This window comes from Telopea speciosissima, chromosome 11 (assembly GCF_018873765.1).
Source record: "Telopea speciosissima isolate NSW1024214 ecotype Mountain lineage chromosome 11, Tspe_v1, whole genome shotgun sequence".
In the NCBI taxonomy this organism is placed as follows: Eukaryota; Viridiplantae; Streptophyta; class Magnoliopsida; order Proteales; family Proteaceae; genus Telopea; species Telopea speciosissima.
Genome location: NC_057926.1, coordinates 13,853,345 through 13,873,827, shown reverse-complemented (window position 1 = coordinate 13,873,827; position 20,483 = coordinate 13,853,345). Strand labels below are relative to the sequence as shown.

Below are 20,483 nucleotides of genomic sequence, written 5' to 3'. Positions count from 1 at the left end.
TTACCCCTAATGGACGAGTTTTGTCTCATGGTTGTTCGCAGTGAATATATACCCAAAATTCAATAAGAAAAAGAAAGAATGCTGCAAGTTTTAATCATGGCATAAGTAAGATAGTGCACACAAGCTCTAAGAATGCTCAACTAAAGATCAAGGAGCGAAAGATTCCCCCCCCACTTGAATTTTATCACCCCACACATCAATTTAAGTAACAAGCATGCATCAAGATCAAGGGATCTCCTCATATTTTCTGAACATTACTCACCTTCAGGTAAACCATTCATAGCATTGATGGAACCAAAGACTTAGGTTTTGAGTATTTTTTACCATACTTTCTTTTCAGGCATTAAGGCAAAAGCTTTTTTTTTTTTTTATCTCAACCACAAACTCTATTTCTACTTCGTTACTGTTCTCTGAATGACATGGTGGAGCATACACCAAACACCCAAATACTTGGTAGCTTCGCTTTTTTGCATATATCCATAAAGACTTTAAGACATTGATGCAAGAGTTTTTTTGAGTTTCCTTCCAAGGAATTTCGAACAAGTCACCCTGCTTCCTGAGGCAACATTGCCCTGTCTAGTCCCAAGGAATTCCACTTTCCTTTCTATTTCTCTTTTTTTTTTTTTTTTAAATTCACTTTCATGCCTCGCCTTACCATAAACAAATTGGTCCCAACTACTAGCCAAAACATCAAAGGGTCCATAAAACACATAGAGGAATCTAGCCATCAAACTAAATAGTGCCCATATTTTCCAACATAGTCCCTTTCACCGGATACATACCAATTACCGTCCTTGAAAAGGGATTTTTTTATTATTTCGCATGCTAGGGCACCTAATTCCCTCTTTCTCTCGCTTCGCAATCAAAGAAACGAATACACAAAAACCAAACTACCGCCACAATCAAACTTCACAAAATTCACCAATTAAGTCCAACACAACACACCAATCTGATGAGCACATTTATGTGTGAAATCTTAGGGCATAAAACATGCATTTTACCACATTGGATAGTGTTACTCGGTGCTTTCTTGTGCTTTTCAAGTTTTTGGGCTATTTATTGCTATTCTGGACTATCGGGAGCTGCATGTCCAAATTTACACGTAAAGTTACCCAATGTTTTTGCAAGGCTGTGTTCAGGACTAAATTTTGAGCAAGATGGACGTGACGGAATTCAGTTAAGCATCTGTTTAGGCCTCCATGCAGTCGACTATTCTTTTCAGGCCAAAAAAGGATAATGGGTCAGAAAAGAGCTGGAATGCAAGCCCATAGCCATTTTGCCACCTCCCAAGGATATTTTTGGCATCAAGGAAGGAACTTCTAATCAATGGTCCAATCTTGAAGAGAGAGAAGAGTTGCTATCCACATGAGGGGACCCACACTGCCATAAGATTCCATGATTTTTGAAGGCCCACATACCCTCTACGATTTTTAGAGGGAGCACACAAGGCTCCACGATTTTTAGAGGACATGATGGGCATTGTATTAATTGATTGAGTGGAAATCCTAGTCATCATCATCATTCTCTCTCCTCCAACTTTCCAAGGGCACTTTTGAAATTTTACTATGGATAGATTTCTTTTGAAAAATATTCTCTTATCCTTGGAAGGTTGAAAAGTCAAAGATGCCTTGATCTCATCGCTTAGAGAAGACACCCACAAAGAAAAGGAAGCACAAGATAGAATTAGAAAGTTACTTTTTGAAAAATAGAAGGTTTATTTACCTAGGATTCTTATCTCTCTTAGTTTCTATTTTTTTCTTGGGATTCAAGGAATGTAAATGAGGAAGGAGAAGATTGTCTTCTCCTATTTTTGGATTTCCTCTCCCTCTCTCTCTCCCCTCCACGTTTTTAGAAGGAGAGAGGCCCCAAAACAGTGGAACCCCTCTCCCTCTTCTCCCTTCCCCTCTCTTCCCCCTATAAATACCCCATGCCTTCTCTTGTAAACATGTTCAATTGATTAGTGAAATTTCTGCTTTTCTTCTTCTAGATTTTGGTTTTCTAAGTTCTAGTTTGATTTTATGATTTCAATTCCATGATTGTAATGCTTTTGATTCATGCTTTAATTTCATGTCTTCAATTTGGTTGTAATAATTTAATTCTAGTTTAGTTTTAAAACTTTCTAGTCTAAGCTTCTAATTCTAATGAGAAGAGTTAGAGACTTGGAAGAGAAAGCCATGCAAGGATTAATCAAGTGTTCAAGCTTCATCAAATTACATTTATGCAAGGCCTAGTTAATTCATGCACTTTCAACTTTGGTAGAAGGGAGTATTAGTTCTTATTTTTATTTTATGTTCTTCTTCTTCTTAACCTCTTAATTCTTCTAGTTTCTAATTTCTTCTTCTTATTCTCTACCTCTTTCTTCTTCTATTAGTTTTATTTTATTAGTATTCTCATCTCCATTAATTCCTCCATTCTATTAGGAATTTTCATTCTCCATTATTTTTATTTTCATTCTCATTCTCTACCTCTCTAATTCAATCATGCTTTTAGGACCTTATTTTTTTTAGTTACTATTATCATTATGCATTATGGTAGGATTTTAATTTAATTATTTTTGTTTTAATTTCAAATTTGGTAGCGTCATTTCAAGTGTGAGAAGCAAGCAATTTCAATTCGGTTCAAGCCCCTTCGGGTTTTACTTCTCTAATCTCTTAGTTTCACTCTCTCTCTAATCTCTTCTTTCTTTTACTTTTTTTTATATGGTTGTGGTGTGTGACTGCAATTTATTCCTTCCAATCCGCGTTAGTATTGATAGGTTATATGCTTATGTGTTAGGATGCCAATTCAATTCGCCAGATGCTTGTGAGTTAGGACACGTTAATTTAATTATCATTAGTTTAATTCCACCCTTTAATTAATTTGGTTCACTTTGCATTGCTTTAAAGTGAGTAAAATAGAGTGGCGTACATCTCCTTGAGTTCGACCCGTAGCTACGATTGATCCGTACGCTTGCGGTTATTATTTCTTGCAAAGTCATTTGGATAGAATGAAACAGTAATAGGGCTACCATGTTAGGGAACAAGATCTTCTACGTTGAAAATATTGATGATCCTCATATCAGCCGGTGGGTCAAGGACATAAGCATTAGCACCTATTCTTTTAAGAACCTTGAAAGGACATGTACTACGAGCATGTAGTTTGCTCGCTTTCCTTTTAGTGAAACGTTGTGGTCTAATCCTAACCATCACCATATCTCCCTCTCGAAATTCTTGTAGCCGTCGATGCACATCCGCTTTGGATTTGTATTGGTCATTACTTAATGATATTTGTTGTCTAACATCTACATATAAATCATATCTATGTTGCGCCAAAGATTTGGCCGACGGGGAAACCCTAAAGCAAAACACTAGGTTGTACACTCCCCTACATGTGCCACATGATCCATGGCAAGACCTTAGTATGGACTTCGTGCTTGGCCTACCTCAGAGGACATGACTCGGTCTTTGTGGTTGTAGACCACTTCTCAAAGATGGCACACTTCATCCCCTGTTCCAAAACCTCTAATGCATCAAAAGTTGCTAAACTTTATTTTAATGAGGTTGTCAAGTACCATGGGTTGCTTAAGACCATAGTATCCTACAGGGATGTCAAGTTTACTAGTCACTTTTGGAGGACCCTATGGAGAATGATGGCAACCAAACTCCATTTTCCCTCGGTTATTTAACCCCAGATCGATGGTCAGACCGAGGTTGTCAATAGAAGTCTAGGGAACTTGTTACATTGCCTCATAGGAGAGTACCTTACTAGTTGGGACCGTGTCCTTACCCAAGCTGAATTTATATACAATAGTTCTAAGAACCGAACCATTGGTCTGTCACCTTTTGAGTTTTGTTTAGGCTACCAACCCAAAGCACCTATAGACCTTTTTCCAATTGTATCCAACTCTAGGGTTTTCCCCGTCGGCCGAATCTTTTGCGCAATATATATATATGATTTACATGCAAGAATAAGACAACGGACATCATTGAGTAATGACCAATACAAATCTAGAGCGGATGTGCATTGACAGCTAGAAGAATTTCAAAAGGGAGATATAGTGATGGTTAGGATCAGACCATAGCGTTTCACTAAAAGGAAAGAGAGCAAACAACATGCTCGTAGTGCAGGTCCTTTCAAAGTTCTTAACTTCTTAAAAGAATAGGTGCAAATGCTTATTTCCTTGACCTGCCAGCTGATATGGGGATCAACAATATTTTCAATGTAGAAGATCTTGTTCCCTACCGCGGTACCCCTATTGTTGTTTCATTCTATCCGGATGACCTTGATGATTTTCCTTTTATTCTTGATGACACTATTGCCCAAACCCTTTCCTTTCCTACTACTTCTTTACCACCTACGCCTACATTTGACAAGAGAGCTGAAAGAGTTGAGAAAACCCTAGATGAGAGGGTTGTATCAACACGAGAGGGTGGTTCTCGTGAGTTTTTGGTCAAGTGGCATGATTGCCCAGAGATTGACAGCACATGGATCATTATCGAGGAGCTACAGTGGCTCAATCTGGACATATTTGAGTACTATCAGAGTCTTTATTCACCGGAGGTGAATTCTTTCGAGCCGGGGAGAATTGATGAGGACATCAGCCCACTGAGCCGACAGTTCAGTGTACCAGAGACGATGACGTAGAGATCAGCCCACTGCAACATAGATATGGTTACATGATGAGCTTAGAGGCTACCGTGTTGCTAGGAGGATGGACGATGATTTCAGCCCCTGATTCCTAGTTGATGGTTGATTCTTGTCCTGATTTCAGCCCATGATTTACTTTGATCGATGATTTCAGCCCCTACTTGCTTACTTGGATCAATGGAGTTCTATTTGGTTTTATGGAGTGCAGCCTAGTTAGTCTAGTTAGTTTATTTGGGTTTATTTGGTTTATTTGGTTCTTTATTTGGTTTATTTGGATTTATTTGGTATATTTGGTTTGATGGTCGACCCACGGATCAACCCATAGGCATTTTTACTTAAGTTGTTATTTTTACTTTTTACTTTTTACTTATTACTTAGTATTTTATTCCAATTAGGATGGAATATTTTGTTTATTCCAATCTGTTTTAACTTCATGTTAATCATCTTTACATGCTGCTGCCAGTCTGTCTACATAACTTTTCCCTAGGATATTACCTTTAGTCTAACCTACTAGTAGTAGTAGTAGTAGTAGTAGAAGAAAGAGGAGAGTGCACACGCACAAACTCAATTTTCAATTAATTCTTCATTGTCTCCAATGATGGGGAATTACATCATATATCTCGATAAAAGACACCTAAAAATAAGACTCACTATCTAACTAGGAAACTTGTTCAAATAAGGAAGCTAAAAACAATAGGAAACTAAATATCCTAGTAGCTAACTTCTAAAATAAAGAGAGAATAAAATAAACTAAAAAATTATTGTCCCAAATATCATAAATTCCTAAAATCCTACTAGATCCAAACACTCAAACTGGACCCGGTTCATCTTCGTCTGGATACTCAACTGAGTTTGGGTCGGTCCAAGGTAGTGTACCAGTTGGGTCGGCCAGGTCCAAGATTCTCCAGCATCAACTAGCTTCTCCCAAAAATGTATCACTTCAAAAGATTGAAGTCAAGAGCAAAGGATAGCCCTAGTAGAGTAAGCTTGCATTCCATGCCTTAAACATTCTCCGGAGCCCTTGTTAGACTAGTACAGAGTCAGACATTTGGACCATCAGCTTGCAAGTCCCATCAATAAAGATACTGAAAGAATCCAAATGTTGCTAGAGATATGATTATATCAAGCTAAAAAATACCTGAAAACTCGGTGATCTAAAAGCATGATAGCCAAATACAGATTTATTTCATATCCTCATACGCACGAGTCAATTATTTCCAGCAGTAATACAGATTTATTTCATATCCTCATATACACGAGTCAATTATTTCCAGCAGCACTATCAGTTTCATGAATATAAAAAACCAATTAACAAACCAATTAGGGCTGATGTTCTCTGTCCCGCAGCGCAGCCTGCGCCCAGACACATGGGCCTGCCATTCAGGGGGGCAGGGTGGTCATTTTGCCCACCCCCATGTGTCTGGGCGCAGCCTGCGCCCCCGGCACAGAGAAATTTTGGCCTAATAATTATTACACAACCTTGGTTGTCCCTAGTGGATAATAACAACCATTATCTGAGTGACATCAGCAGATTTAACAAAGTATATCAAAGAGTCCTTTCAATTCAATAACAAGTAACAAGATAGAAATATTAGGCATTAACATTCCATAAGTCAGCACTCATCAAATTGCCATAGTTATTTAAATTTCAAATGGATGATAAATATACAATAATTTGTTGTACATACCATCCAATTCACGAATTGCATCTTGAGCATCCCTACGGTCATCAAAATCAATAAATGCATAACCTGGTGGCTTTCTTGCGACCCATATACTGCATCACAAACACGCAATAAACGAACATAAATCATGAAAAAACAATTTTATATTAACAATATAACAGTTCATTTATTTAAGTGTGTGTCCAATACCTCAGGCATATCATGTAACATCTCAATTCTCAAACAAAACACAAGGAGCAATTACACAAGAATATCATGATACAAGTTAAAATTGGGAAAAAAAAAAATATAAGAAAAAGTATTGATCTTAAAAAAAGAGCAATGCAGACCCAGGGCTCAAAAACCCGAATTGGATCACTTGTGGGCCCACTCGTATAATGCACAGCTCAAATAACCAAAGTGGATGGCAGAATTGTAAAAAATGGGACTCAAGCTAATAAAAGAAAGTAAGCTGAGAATGAATAGTGTGTATGATGGGAAAAGGGCAAACTAGGAAGTAAAATATAAGGACATGAGGGAATAAAAGGTAAAAGAAGGGGTAAAAATGGAATGTAGGGTGAGAAGCTAATGATGACTAAAAAGTAAATAAATCCAAAGTAACCTAAACTATCGTGAAAAGAGAAGGAAAACCAAACAAAAAATATAAAGAAAAGGGGTTTAAATAATCGTGGGATGAAGGAGTCTTCTTCAACCTTGGGCAAACAGGGGCTGTTAAAAGCCTCAGAACCAGACCTCACTCGAATGGAAGTCTCAATCGATAGAACTCCTTTCAACCTGAAATTCCAGGTAAGGCTTTGGAACACTCATGCCTCTTGAAACCATCCAGTAACAGCCCCGAACAGTACAAGAGAAAGAGGGTCCAAGACCTGCAACTAATCATGGCGATAATCACAGGTTCAGATCTAATTTTACCTATGGAACTCATAAACCAGGTGGTCTTTCAGCCCCAGATTCAGCAGCCTGAATCTCCCTAGGGTTTATGACTACTACACAAATTCTCAAGTCGAAAGAATATGGTATAAGAGAGATCAATGAAGTCACCTATGTGCTGTACTAACATTAGTTGCAGAAAAATAGGTGAAGTTGGAAGGAACAGCAGCAAAGAAATAGAAGATGAATAAGAAATAAGGAAAGTAGAGGGGAAGAAGAAGAAGAAAATATCAAAGGGGAGAGAGAGGTCATACGACCACCATAAACAACTCAATCAAAATTCCCTTCTCAAATCTGAGTAAAATGACAGTTACAAGCTTGTCTTTAAAGCGAAAATAAAGACCCCTAATCTAAAACTGAAATTAACATAAAGACTCCTAATTGAGACTCCTAACTGAAATAAAACTCTAATTCATCTCTGCCCAATTATTAGGTGCGCTTTGCCTTCATACTAAAGATTTCTCTCAGTAGTTCTCCACCACTCAAGGGCTGGCCCCACTAAATTAGTGCAAGCTGATCTCATCTTCCTAGGCTCAGATAAATCATAACAATCAAAATAATTATCTGAAGCAGCTAACCAATAATAAAATACATGTGGATCATGGCTGCCACCATATTCCTTCAACTCAAACGCCTCTAACGGTCTCTGACATTCCCTGTAGTCTGTCTTCTCTGTTTCTTTCCCTATCTTCTCTGTAATCCATGTGACTGTCCCTGTCTTCCCTGTGTTTTCTAGGAGGTCGGTGAACTTGAGATTGCACCTGATATCCGTCCTCTTCCATGGGTAGATTGTTGTCACTAACAGGAGTAACCTATCGTTGCTCAATTAACTGCAACCTATCAGTGATAGTCTTTTGATCAGCTTGTAACTGCTGAAGCATCACAATAACCTTTGCCATGGGATCAGTGGCTGCTGGCAACAAAGGTTGACCATGTTCGTCCATGGCTCTAATACCACTTAATGCAGTCCCAGATTGGTAGAGCCATAGAGGACTGTTAGGAACATGTGAATCAGCTAGGTCAAAAATAGGGATTTTGGTGAAATTAGGGTTAGGGTTAGGGTTAGGGTTAGGGTTTGAGGTGTTGGTTATGCTAAGCAGGTATAGGGGAGTCTATCAGTGAAGGTCCTGAGATGTTTTGAAGGATGGATGTGTGTAAACTTGAATGGACAGCAACTTAGGTTTAGGGTTTTGAAAGGTGGAAGATGATGGAATCTAGGGTTTATAATAACAGGAAATCAAGTGGTTGCATGGGCTTAATATTTAGGTTGAGTGGGTAGGATGGAGGGTAATATATGCTGAAAGTTACGGCTCAATCAAATGGTTAAATTTAGAGTTATGGAGGTTTCCTAGTAGAGACAGGAGAGGGGTAAAAGTGTAATTTCAGACAATCCACTAGGTGGATGGTGATGAAATTTGGATCGAGTCTCTCTTAGGATTTGAGGAAGATTCAATCAAAATTTTAGCAAGTACAGACGGTTAGATTTGGCTGGGCAGAACAGATTGGATCAGACTTGGGGTGACGTTGTAGACTTGAACAGTGCTTGATGATGTAGAATCAACTCTTGAAATCAGAACTTGAATGTAAAACTTGAACGTAACAGCAATAGAGAAAACAAATAACAAATTTGAACCACCCGGGCTTCCCACCACAAGATGTCAATCAGATCAAACACTGATCCCTTCAAACGATCCACCCGGGCTTCACACCGCAAGGTGTCGATTGGATCAAACACCAATTCCATCAGCCTTGATCAAACACATGTCAAAAATCTTCAACAGAGAAGAAAAGCAGCAAAAAATCTTTTCATTAATCAAAATTCGTGTTCAATACTTGCCCCCCTTACAACTTTATATAAAAGACTCAAAAATAGACTCCTACACTATAAAGGAAGGGCCTAACTCAATCCTTAACCTATTAGGTAACTTAAACTGACTAGGAAAGTGAAATAACAAAAAAAATAGACTCAAAACATGGCTGTACTTATAGAGTCTTAATCCAGCCCAACTTAAATAACAATTAAATAGTCACATGATCACTTAAGTGGTCACATGACCATTAACCAAATAAAAAGAAATCTACTAACTAATCCCGTATGTAACCTTATTACCCATATTTTAGGCCTATAAAAGTGACCTATTACATAAAAAACCCAAGGGATCAAAAGCCCAACATGTATATAACCCAGCCCTAGACTTCTTCCTAACAAATAAGCCCATTTGGGTGATGAATCTGCATCACTGAAATTAACATAAAGACTCCTAATTGAAACTCCTAACTAAAATAAAATTCTAATTCAACTCTTTCTTTAATTAACCTACTAAAATAAAAGATTACAAGATAAATCCCAATAAATAAAACCTTAATAACTAAATAATTTAAATATCCTATTGAACCTAAAAGCCCATGGACCTGGTTCATCTTCACATGGATACACAAGTGGGTTTGGGTCAGTCCAAGGCAGTGCACCTGCATCAAACTCTCCCGGTGTTGAGAAAAACTCGACCATGAGAATTATAAATTGAGAAGATCAGCACCACTCGATTGGCATCCACAAACATCGGCTTTGATGGGATGATGATCCATTGCATCTCACAACCAACCGTCACAATCTTTTGATGGTCAGTAGCAGAAGGCATCTCTTAGATGGGAATCTGATTGTGGGGTTTCACAACTGAAATCGGACTGTCAATCAAGCCTTCAACTGCAACTTTGATCGAACCCTGCACTTCCGCTTGATCGCCACTCTCGTTGTCCACCTTTTCTATCATCACTAATTCGCCCTCTAAGGCTTCCAGCATGCTGCACACTTGATTACAAAAGCATTTGGTATTTTCTATAAGCTCTTGAACCCAATTTGATATCGGACAATCCATCCAAATATTCCTTTGTAAAACACTCCAAAAAAGTAATAAATTCAAGGTCGAATGCCATCGTAAATAGGAAAATTTGGCTTTGATACCAAAATAATGCAGATCCAGGTCTCGAAAACCCGAATTGGATCGCTTGTGGGCCTACTCGAATAATGCACAGAACTGTAAATAATGGGACTCAAGCTAATAAAAGAAGGCAAGCTGAGAATCAATAGTACATATGATGGGAAAAGGGCAAACTTGGAAGTAAAACATAAGTACGAGACATGAGGGAATAAAAGGTAAGAGAAGGGGAAATTATGGAAAGTAGGGTGAGAAACTAAACTTTCATGAAAAGAGACGGAAAACCAAATAAAAAAAATAAAGAAAAGCAGTTTAAGGAATCATGGGATGAGGGAGTCTTCTTCAACCTTTGGCAACCAGGGGCAGTAGAAAGCCTCAGAACCAGACCTCACTCGAATAGAAGATCTAAATTGATATAACTCCTTTCAACCTGAAATTCCAGGTAAGGCATCGAACACTCGTGCCTCTTGAAACTGTCCAATAACAGCCCCAAACAATAGGAAAGAGGGTTCAAGACCTGCAACTAATCCTGGCGATAATCACTGGTTCAGATCTGATTTTACCTATGGAACTCATAAACCAGGTGATCTTTTAGCCCCAGATTCAGCAGCCTAAATCACCCTAGGGTTTATGACTACACCAATTCTCAAGTCGAAAGATTACGATATAAGAGAGATCGATAAGTCATGTATGTGCTGTACTATCATTAGTTGCAGAAAAATAGATGAAGCTGGAAGGAACAACAGCAAAGAAATAAAATCAGTTTAATAGCAAAGATATAGAAGATGAATAAGAAATAAGGAAGGTAAAGGGGAAGAAGAAGATAATATCACACAGGAAGGAGAGGTCACACAACCACCATAAACAACTCAATCAAAATTCATTCTCAAATCTGAGTAAAACGACAGTTACAAGCTTGTATTAAAGAGACAATTAAGACCCCTAATCTAAAACTGAAATTAACATAAAGACTCCTAATTGAGACTCCCAACTGAAATAAAATTCTAATTCAACTCTTTCTTTAATTATCCTATTAAAATATAAGATTACAAGCTAAATCCCAATTAATAAAAACCCTAATAACTAATAACTAAATAATTTAAATATCCTACTAAACCTAAAAACCCATGTGCCCGGTTCATCTTATACCCAAATGGGTTTGGGTCGGTCCAAGGCAGTGCACCTGCATCAAAGAGGGAGGAGAAGCAAAAGAAGAAAAGGCAACACTCCTCCAAGACGACTTGTAGATAAAACAAACATGACACAAATCAGAATAAAGGGTGGGAAACATTATAATATGTTCAAACAGAAGCACATATCATTTTATGTATCCTGATAAATGCTCCAATGGGGTGATACAATCAGAATAAAGGGTGCTAAACATTATAATATGTTCAAACAGAAGCACATCATTTTATGCAGCCTGATAAATGCTCCAATGGGGTCACGATATATTTTCTAGCAAGTGTCTTCCTAGATTCACACATCAAAGAAACTTACAAAGCTTCACTTCCTTGCACCCTATAGATAGATACAACACAACAATAGCTTCAATCAGAGAGAGAGAGAGAGAAAGAAGGATAAATTTTTAGTCAACTAGCAGAACCATTTTCCTAGTGTATCTCATTTTTCTTCATACCTTCAGTTCGTATAATGATTTTGGACATCTTTTCCTCACTGTTCTCATTCAAACATAAATTGTTGACCAAAGAAGAGTAGATAGTCTGTAAGAGACTAACCGAGACGGGGAGGAGAGAATAAAGGTGCACATTTCCGCAGCACCAATAGAACCATCTTTTCCTAATTTTTTATGTGGATTGTTTTAAAATTGAAATAATTCCCTGAGCCGACTATGTAAATCGTAAATTTCCATTTCAAGTTCCTAAGTCATAAAGCTACTCAGAAGCAGTGTGTTAGAATCCAGCAAAGTGAAAATCAAATATAGAAACAAACCTTTCTACAAGATTGATCGTTTTTCTGATATATACAGGAAGTATGATCGAAGTTGCCTAAAAGTTTGCTGTTGATTTTTCTGTATAGAAACTCAAGTTATATAGCCAAAATATGCTTGGAATCATTTTACCTTCTAATAACTCCATAGACACGAAATTCATCTTCAAGTTCTCGCTCAGTCACTCGTGGATCCAAGTTCCCAACATATACACGAGACATTGTTACAAAAGCACCTATCAAATAGAGGGACACAATAGTTAAATTAACTGCTATAAATTCGATAATGAGCTATTTAGCAAAAATAATGCACATGATAACCACATGCAAAGTTCACAAGCCTACCATAGATCTTAGACTAGCACAAAAGACCTCTCCATATTGATTTATAAGATATTATAAGACCCCTTCCTATGGATTTACACAACTCATTACTTCGCGTGTAAAGAATGCACATTGTGAATAAAATCACTAAAAGATAAACTCCAAAAGAAATCTGAATAACATAACAGGAACATAAAAAAAATAAGGGAAATTTACACATGCCACCCCTAAGGTTTGACGAAAGGATACTTTCACCCCCCAGTTTTGGAAAATTCTGCGTACCCCCCTGAGGTTTGCAAACGGTAACAAATAAGCCCATTCTGTCAGTTCATGACTAACATTGTTAAAAATTAGACTTGAATTGACGGAATTGCCCTTCTCTAAGAAGAACCCAAAAAAAAAAAAGAGGTGAATGGACAAAATTACCCTTACAAAGGAAAAAAAGAAAAAAAACCTGCAACTCATCTTCCCCAATCGAATTGGGGAAGATGAGTTGCAGGTTTCAAAACCATAAGGGTTTCTCTTTTGTTTTTGTAATTATGATTAAGAGAAATAAAAGGACAAACCCCTTCGATTGAACCCATTTGCAATCCTCCCTGCAAAACACTTCGATTGAACCCATTTCGGCAATCTCTCAACCGGAAACACATATTTCACCAGAGAATGCCGATCTACAACAAAAATTGATGAAATCAAAACACCACGTTGATCCACTTAAAACTGAATATGTTCAAGGAGCTCCCATGATTTTGGGCTTTAAACAACCAGAGAAATTTTTCTCTTTTTCAAAACCAACAAAGTGTTCTGAATCAGAGAATAGAACCCTTCTCAAATTGATAAAAACATCTGGAACCCTAAGTTTCTGATATCACTACTAGTCTTCAAGGTTTTTATTCACAAAACAACAAATAAATTTGAATAAATGAAATAAATAAGCAGTTGAAGACGTTACAACTCGCAAGAACATGGTTTGTAACTAAATGAGTGGAGCATTTGAAGACAGAAGAAGAGAGACCCAGAGAAGGAAACACGATCAAGAAGAAGGATCGGCCCTGGTCTACGTTGTGCTTACAACTTGCAAAAACATGTTTGTATTTCGGCTTTTCTTTTGTATTAGAGAGGTTGTGACAAAGAAGAAAGAAAGAGTTGCAGAGGTGAAGGAAAAGGAAGGAAATGGTATGAGGAGATTTGATTTTTGTGTGTTTAGTTCATGAAGTGGAATATGCATTTGGGGCAGACCTAAAGTGATTACCGCTGATTTTAATTTCAGAAATCTGTAGTCCAAAGACCACTTGATTTCTAGAGCTGTGGTGTTTTGGATCGTTCCAGCAGACCTAGGCAACACCAAATCTGTAGATTTCAAGCTGTTTGAGACGGTTCCAGAGGCTGCAATTCGATTTTCCCTCATCTTCCCCAAATTTTTAGGGTTTGAAAAAGGGGAAGATGAGTTGGCTTTCTTCTTGGGAATCATGAGGAACATATCCTAGAATTTTCAACAGAAAACAGATTATTTCAAAGCACACTGAGGAATGGTTCTCAAACTTTGTGAAATACAAGTGCCTTTGTGCTCACACTCCAATGGAGAATGAGCAGATTCTTCAAACTTTTTTTTTTGGAGTTCTTTTAAGGGTAATTGATGAATCAATGAGGTGCTGGGATGGTTGCAACTCATCTTCCCCAATCGATTTTGGGGAAGATGAGTTGCAGGTTTTGGTGTTTTTTTTTTTTTTTTTTTTTTTTTTTTAATTTTTTGGTTTCTTCTTAGAAGGGCAATTCCGTCAGTTCAAGTCTAATTTTTAACAGTGTTAGTCATGAACTGACGGAATGGACTTATTTGTTACCGTTTGCAAACCTCATGGGGGTACGCAGAATTTTCCAAAACTGGGGGGGTGAAAATATCCTTTCGTCAAACCTCAGGGGTGGTATGTGTAAATTTCCCAAAAAATAAACGAATAATATGCATATCAAAGTTTATCAAAAACATGTTATCATGCATCACATAAGGAACTATAGATATGTGAAGAAACTACTGAAGGCTTTCAGCCATTTATCTAATATTTATTAATCACAATATCATTTCCTAACCACCTACAAACTAAGTTTATCAAAACTAAATAAACGAATAATATGCATATCTAAAGTTTATCAAAAAATTGTTATCATGCATCACATAAGGAACTATAGATATGTAAAGGAACCACTGAAGACTTTCAGTGATTTACCTAATATGTATTAATAACAACATCACTTCCTAACCACCTACAAACTGCCATAAAATAAATGGATAGGAGTATATATTTCTTCATTTCAATGTACACAAGCATATGAAATCAATAACCCACTTCACAAATAATCGATAAAAACAGGCTTTATGTAAAGATACGCAAAAGACTGAAAATAATAGATATTACATAAAGCAAGACTATAGAGGTCCACGCGTTAAGGAAGTATTACACTGACGAGTAAAGTTAAGGTCTATGGTCATGCACCCTGTCGGCTAGATCAGATAAGGTTATTTTTCCAATCAACAACTCTATATCTGCAACAGAAACCCTAGAAATTACCCGTAATCGTACAGGACAACAGACATAGATTGGGCGAGGTCATACTAAATCAGAGCAGTTAAAGATATGTTTTATACCAACAAAAGTGACGACTTTAAGTCTAGGGTTTCATAAAACGAAGACTAATGTATCCGAATCCAGAAATATACGCGGTAGTACAAACCGTACTACGCATGGAACACACACCCGCACAGAGAGAGAGAGAGAGAGAGAGATCTATACCTGATTTGACAGCAAGCAGCAAAACCCTCTTTTACAGAAGAATTGTTGAAGGTGAAAGCTACTTCACAGATGATGTTTTGCTCGCCACAGTGGCGTTGTAAGAATGACGTTCCAAACCCTGATGGCTTTATCCCATTTATAGAGGGAAGATGACAAGAGTACGCTGGTAGTTATCGGGTAGGAAGGGCTGATTTGGTTTGATTTCTATTTCTATTTCATGGGGCGATTTCTATTTCAAAGATTGTTTGGTTTGATTTTTGCATTTCATTTCAGTGAAATAAAAATCAGTTGAAATAGAAATTCCGAAATAGGTGACAGTCCTTTCAATTTCAAAATTGTATTCACATCTCATCGTATTTCGTGCTACTTTTAATGAGCACGTGGGTAAACAACAGTTCTTTTATGGGCAAAGTAGTCATTTTCGTAAAGATTATAAAACAATGGCTCTTTTGGGTAAATAGCGAGGCTTTTACTCTGCTCTTGCTCTCTCTAGTTATAAGATGTAACGATCAATAATGACCTCACCATCTTCTCTCTCGCTCTCGTTCTCACTCACTCTCGCTCTCTCTGGTTAACGAGAGAATGTATGAACATCTCTCACCAGTTAGGGTTTGTAGTATTTCTTTATTATTTGAGAATATGAAGAAAGATTACTATATGTTCCTCACTGTACAACAATCACAACAATCCTCTTAAAGGAGGAGAGACGAGTGAATGGTGTGACTGATTCATTATAAGAAAAGGTGAATAACTACAGCAAGTAGATTAGAATCAACGTTGCTAAATCAAACCAAGGTGAATAATTACCGCAAGGTGAATAAATCGTAGGATTGATTCACTTTTTGTCTAAATCAACGTTTTCCTTCTTGTGCTTTCCTTGGATGGATTTATCAACGATTTCTTTTGAATCATTTCCTTGCTTGGATGTACCGTGACTAGGTGTAGAGGAGCCATCACTAGATTTCCTCTACGATCTCTTTTTTTATTCTTTTTATCCACTGACCTCATTGAAAATGGTTAGGTGTAGAGGAGATAATTCCTCTTATAGGGAAAAATACCTATCATTGGATTTCGTCTGCAATCTCTTTTTTTATTCATTCTCCCTATTTTTTTGGTAATATTCTTTCAGATCATTATCGTCTCCTGTTCCCTGCCTGGTACAGTGGTCCAGTTCCACTCATAAGGGCCGAAAATGATAATCTAACCCCCTACCCAAACACACTGCCATAGGGAGGTTAAAACGTCATTTTTGCTTCCTTATGAGTGGAATTGGACCACTGTACTGGGCAGGGAATAGGACAGGGAAAAAATTCACATTCTTTCTCCCCATTGACCTCATTGAAAATTGTTAACCAATTGCAAGGAGGGTGTATCAACGAAAGAGGAGTTGCACAGAAAAGCTGAGAAAAGCTCCTGCAAATCGACATTCAGAAGTATTCAGCAATCTCTTTGTTCTTCTTCTCCATCTTATCTCACAAAAAAAAAAAAAAAAAAAAAAAAAAAAACCAACACTTATTCAGTCCTTGTTGAGTTTAATTATATTCAACTAATTATATAAGCAATGGTTTCATATTAAGCTTTCATCTTGAGAAAAGGATTTTAACTCTTTGATTGAGTATAGACTTGGAAGTTTATTTTATTTTACTTCCCTACCAGGTCTCTCGCTTTGAGGTTATCATTAAGACGTGATAGTTGATGGTTGCGTGATGATTTATATCTCGAGCGACGCGTAGCTTCAAGTCATTATGGCACATTGGGCAGGGCTACCGTCGCCCGCTCCCTACCGTTGATGCCTTTTGTACTTGACCGTTGGATCCTGACGATCCTCCTTCTTCTTGCTCCTATAAATTCGCAATTCCTTCCTTTCATTTCTTCTCATGCTTCCCCGGTTTTCTTGCTCTCTCTTTGCTTTGTCTTCTTGCTCTCGACTCATTCCTAAACTCGTTGAGCTCGTTCTTTGCGCATCCATTCGCACTCCCTTCACGAGTCTTTAGCTCTTCTTCTCGAGCCAGTAAGCCTTCTCCTCTTAATCTTTTCTATGTCTTCTGATTCTTCCTCCTGAGAGCCTATTCCAAACTCTCGAGATGTTGCCAGGATGAGTGGAGATTCTGACCTTGATGTGAGTTCCGAGAGGACTCACGATGACCAATCTGTCTTGTTTGGGTCCAAGAGCTTTGTGGCTCGGTATGGCCACCTGGCAAGCTCCTCTGCCAACCCACCAAGGAGAAGTAGCCTTAGATCTACCCTTGCCCTCGAAGAGCGAACTGCTGAGGTTTGTCCTACTCATGATAAGGAAGAGAATGAGGCCCAGGAAGAGGAAGGGGCCGATGTCAGGGAGGATGACAACGATGAGTCCAATTATGATGTCGGTGACGCTAGTGGGATCATCACTTGGTGAACTCTTATGACAGTGTCCTGAACGATTGGGCTTTAGCGACTTTGCGGAGCCAATACCGAATTCCCAAAGAACTCTGGATGCGCGCCCCAAGCTCCCTTGACAAGGTGTGCCTGTATGTAGGTGCGTTTACCTGTGGCCTTCACTTTTTTGTGAACATCCTCAACCACTTCACTCTCTCTCTAGGGCAGCTGGTAGCAAACTTGTGGAGACAGATTTTTGGCTTTTACCTGTACTTCGCCCAGCTCGGCAGGGAGACAACTGCCGCCCTCTTCGCCAACTTTTTCATGCTGAAAAAGAGTCGGGGGTGGTACTATCTCTCTCTTTGCCCCTTGAAGGTGTTACACCTACACCCCAAATATACCCAAATACCCTAGGGCAATTTAGACCTTACCAAAGGACAATGCCATGGTGGCTATGGTCAACACTGATGACCTTGGACTTAAAATATTATTAAAAGAACCCTCTCGAAGTCTTGGGACTGTGGGCCAAAGCCCCGTCACTTTCCTTGAAGTTTGGGCCTTAACAGCAGCACCGGAGTCACGAACGGACTTATTCAAACTGAATCAGTTCGAGGATCCGCCCGTACTGTTACCTGTCCTTTTGGATTTATTTCTTGTGGGACCCACGTACCCATGTCTCGGACACTATAATTGGACCCTTGGATTATGTGGACCCCTATCCCTACCATTAGTTGGCTATGTGGACCATAAAAGTGGGCCCACAACACTTAACTTAAAGGAATTAATGGGTTTTATACCCTAACTAAAACCAAACAGACCCTAGAGGACAATTAAGTCCTATGGACTTAGGGTGCACCCCAAACATGCCCTAATTAACTAAATGGACCTAATGGCTAAGACTTGGGCCAAACATGCCCTAAGACCCAAACTAAAACCCATTTAAGCCTAAGGGGTTAACTAGTGTTTGGGGGTACCTAAACCAAACATGACCTAAGGCCCTCCTACCCCTTAAAGATAAGAGAATTCTCTTATTCCCTTATCTCCCCCTCCCAAGCAAACCTTGGAGGAGAAGAGACAAGAGAAGGAGGAGGAAGGAGGAAGAAGGAAGAAGAAGAAGTGGAAGTAGGAGAGGAATAGAAGGGGAAGGGAAGAAACAGGAGCTATGCCAAGCTGGCTGGCTGCCCCACATCTCCTCCTCTTGCTGACCGAAAAAAGGGAGAAGGAGAAGGTGAAGGAGAAGAGATGGAAAGGAAGGGAGGAAGAAAGAATAGAGAAGGCTCACCTAGCCTTGGGTTTTGCTTCTCCATGGAGGAAGAACCTCACTAAGGTAAGACCCCAAGCTTGCTCCTCCTCCATTTCCCTTTTCATTTGGTAGATTCCTTGAGCTAGGGCTAACCTAGGGTTCCATTTGGGACTCAAGGTGAAGCTCGGCCCTAGTTGGGAGCTCTAATGGAGCTGACCTAGACCTCTATGTGCTGCATTTGCAGCCATGGCTGTGGAATCCCTGGTTTGAACCTTGAAACCCAACTCTGGGACCAAATTAGAGACCCAACCTTGTAGGATCTTGGATCCATGAGGTGAGCCTAGGATCTAGTGACCCTAGGGAGGCTTAGACATCCCCTCCATGACTCTGAGAGCTAAGGGAGCTCCAAGCTTCAAGCTGGAACAGAAGCCCTTTGAAATCTCGACAGAGACTGCCGGCGGATGAACGATCGGATCCACCAATCGTGGTACTGCCTGCCAATCCGCCCAGTATAATCTATGTGTTTTGGCCTGAGCGGACGAAGGCACGGATTCACTCTGTTTGTCTTCGCCCGTGCTCTAGTTACTCTAGGACATGTCTCAAGAATCGACCGGATGTAGGGGCAGACCGAGGAAGCACATCCGCCCGTGGATCCGCTCACTCTTGGATGAGTCTCAGGAGGCTGAACGGATGCACGATCGAATCCAAGTAAGAAGTTCCATCCGTGGATCTGCTCCCCCTGTTTTCACCTTTTGGCCTTAACGGAGTCAGGGGCGGACTCACCCTGTTTGCCTTCACTCGTGCTGTCTTGGTTGAAACTTGATTTTAACCTTAGGGGCCTAGCATAAGACCCTTCTATGCATGCTTTAATGATTGCTTTTTGTATTCTTAGGCTACCCAACTTGATGGATAGCTGGTGCATCAGTGAGATTCATATCAATCACGCCAGGTGACACCCGATTTAGGTGAGTGGGTTCTGGGTGACTTTGTTGGGTTTGAATATATATAATATGCAATTTTAAGCAAGCTATTATATAAATATAAGCATTGTGCACATTGCATTGGTTATCTCAATTGTGAACTGTTATGAATGTGATATTATGATCACCATTGTATCGAGTGACGGTGCCGGGTGTGCCGATGCCGGAACCCCAATTTATTTAATTATAAAAACTATAATATGCCATCCTGATCTGTATGTGCCATGTCATGCTGGTAGCCAGGTATTAGATGGAATGGGACGTTAATGCATTCGGAATACGTCTTAGGACGATAGGACCTGCATATAGTATATCTGTGGCTAGGATGCTTGTTCCCTTATTCTACGACCTTTGCCAACAAGGGTTTATGTGTTGGATAGTCTGAGCACCTGTGGTCTGTGGAGGTGGGAGAGGCCAGGTTACGGGTAGTGATGGCTATCGGAGTCTGCCACTGGGTAACCGAAAGGTTTCTACTGGCATAGGTTCCTATGTGATAATTGAGGTTTCACTGGGGCGATAAGTCAAGTGACCTTCAGTGTCTCCCGAGTTATCACAGTAGCATACACTTGACCGATAGAATTGTGTGTTAGGTGGAAAAAGAATCTAACATTAGCATGCATCATTCTGTTTGATATTGATTATCTAATATATGTGCATTCCCCTTT

The 20,483-nt window shown here is 39.1% G+C and overlaps 1 protein-coding gene across 2 annotated transcripts in view; it reads right to left on the bottom strand.

Moving 5' to 3' along the window:
- The window catches only part of LOC122646780 (serine/arginine-rich splicing factor RSZ22-like), a 30,350-nt gene extending 15,016 nt beyond the window's left edge, over window positions 1-15,334 (bottom strand). The window contains exons 1-3 of one of the 2 annotated variants that reach the window (XM_043840381.1): window positions 15,238-15,334; window positions 12,261-12,363; window positions 6,315-6,403 (exon numbers count right to left, since the gene is read on the bottom strand). In XM_043840381.1, the coding sequence (XP_043696316.1) occupies window positions 6,315-6,403; window positions 12,261-12,349 (178 nt within the window). In that variant the 5' untranslated portion in view covers window positions 12,350-12,363; window positions 15,238-15,334. The remainder of the gene's footprint in view (window positions 1-6,314; window positions 6,404-12,260; window positions 12,364-15,237) is intronic. The other variant, XM_043840380.1, reaches the window with a different exon arrangement.
- Between the last annotated feature and the right edge of the window lie 5,149 nt (window positions 15,335-20,483).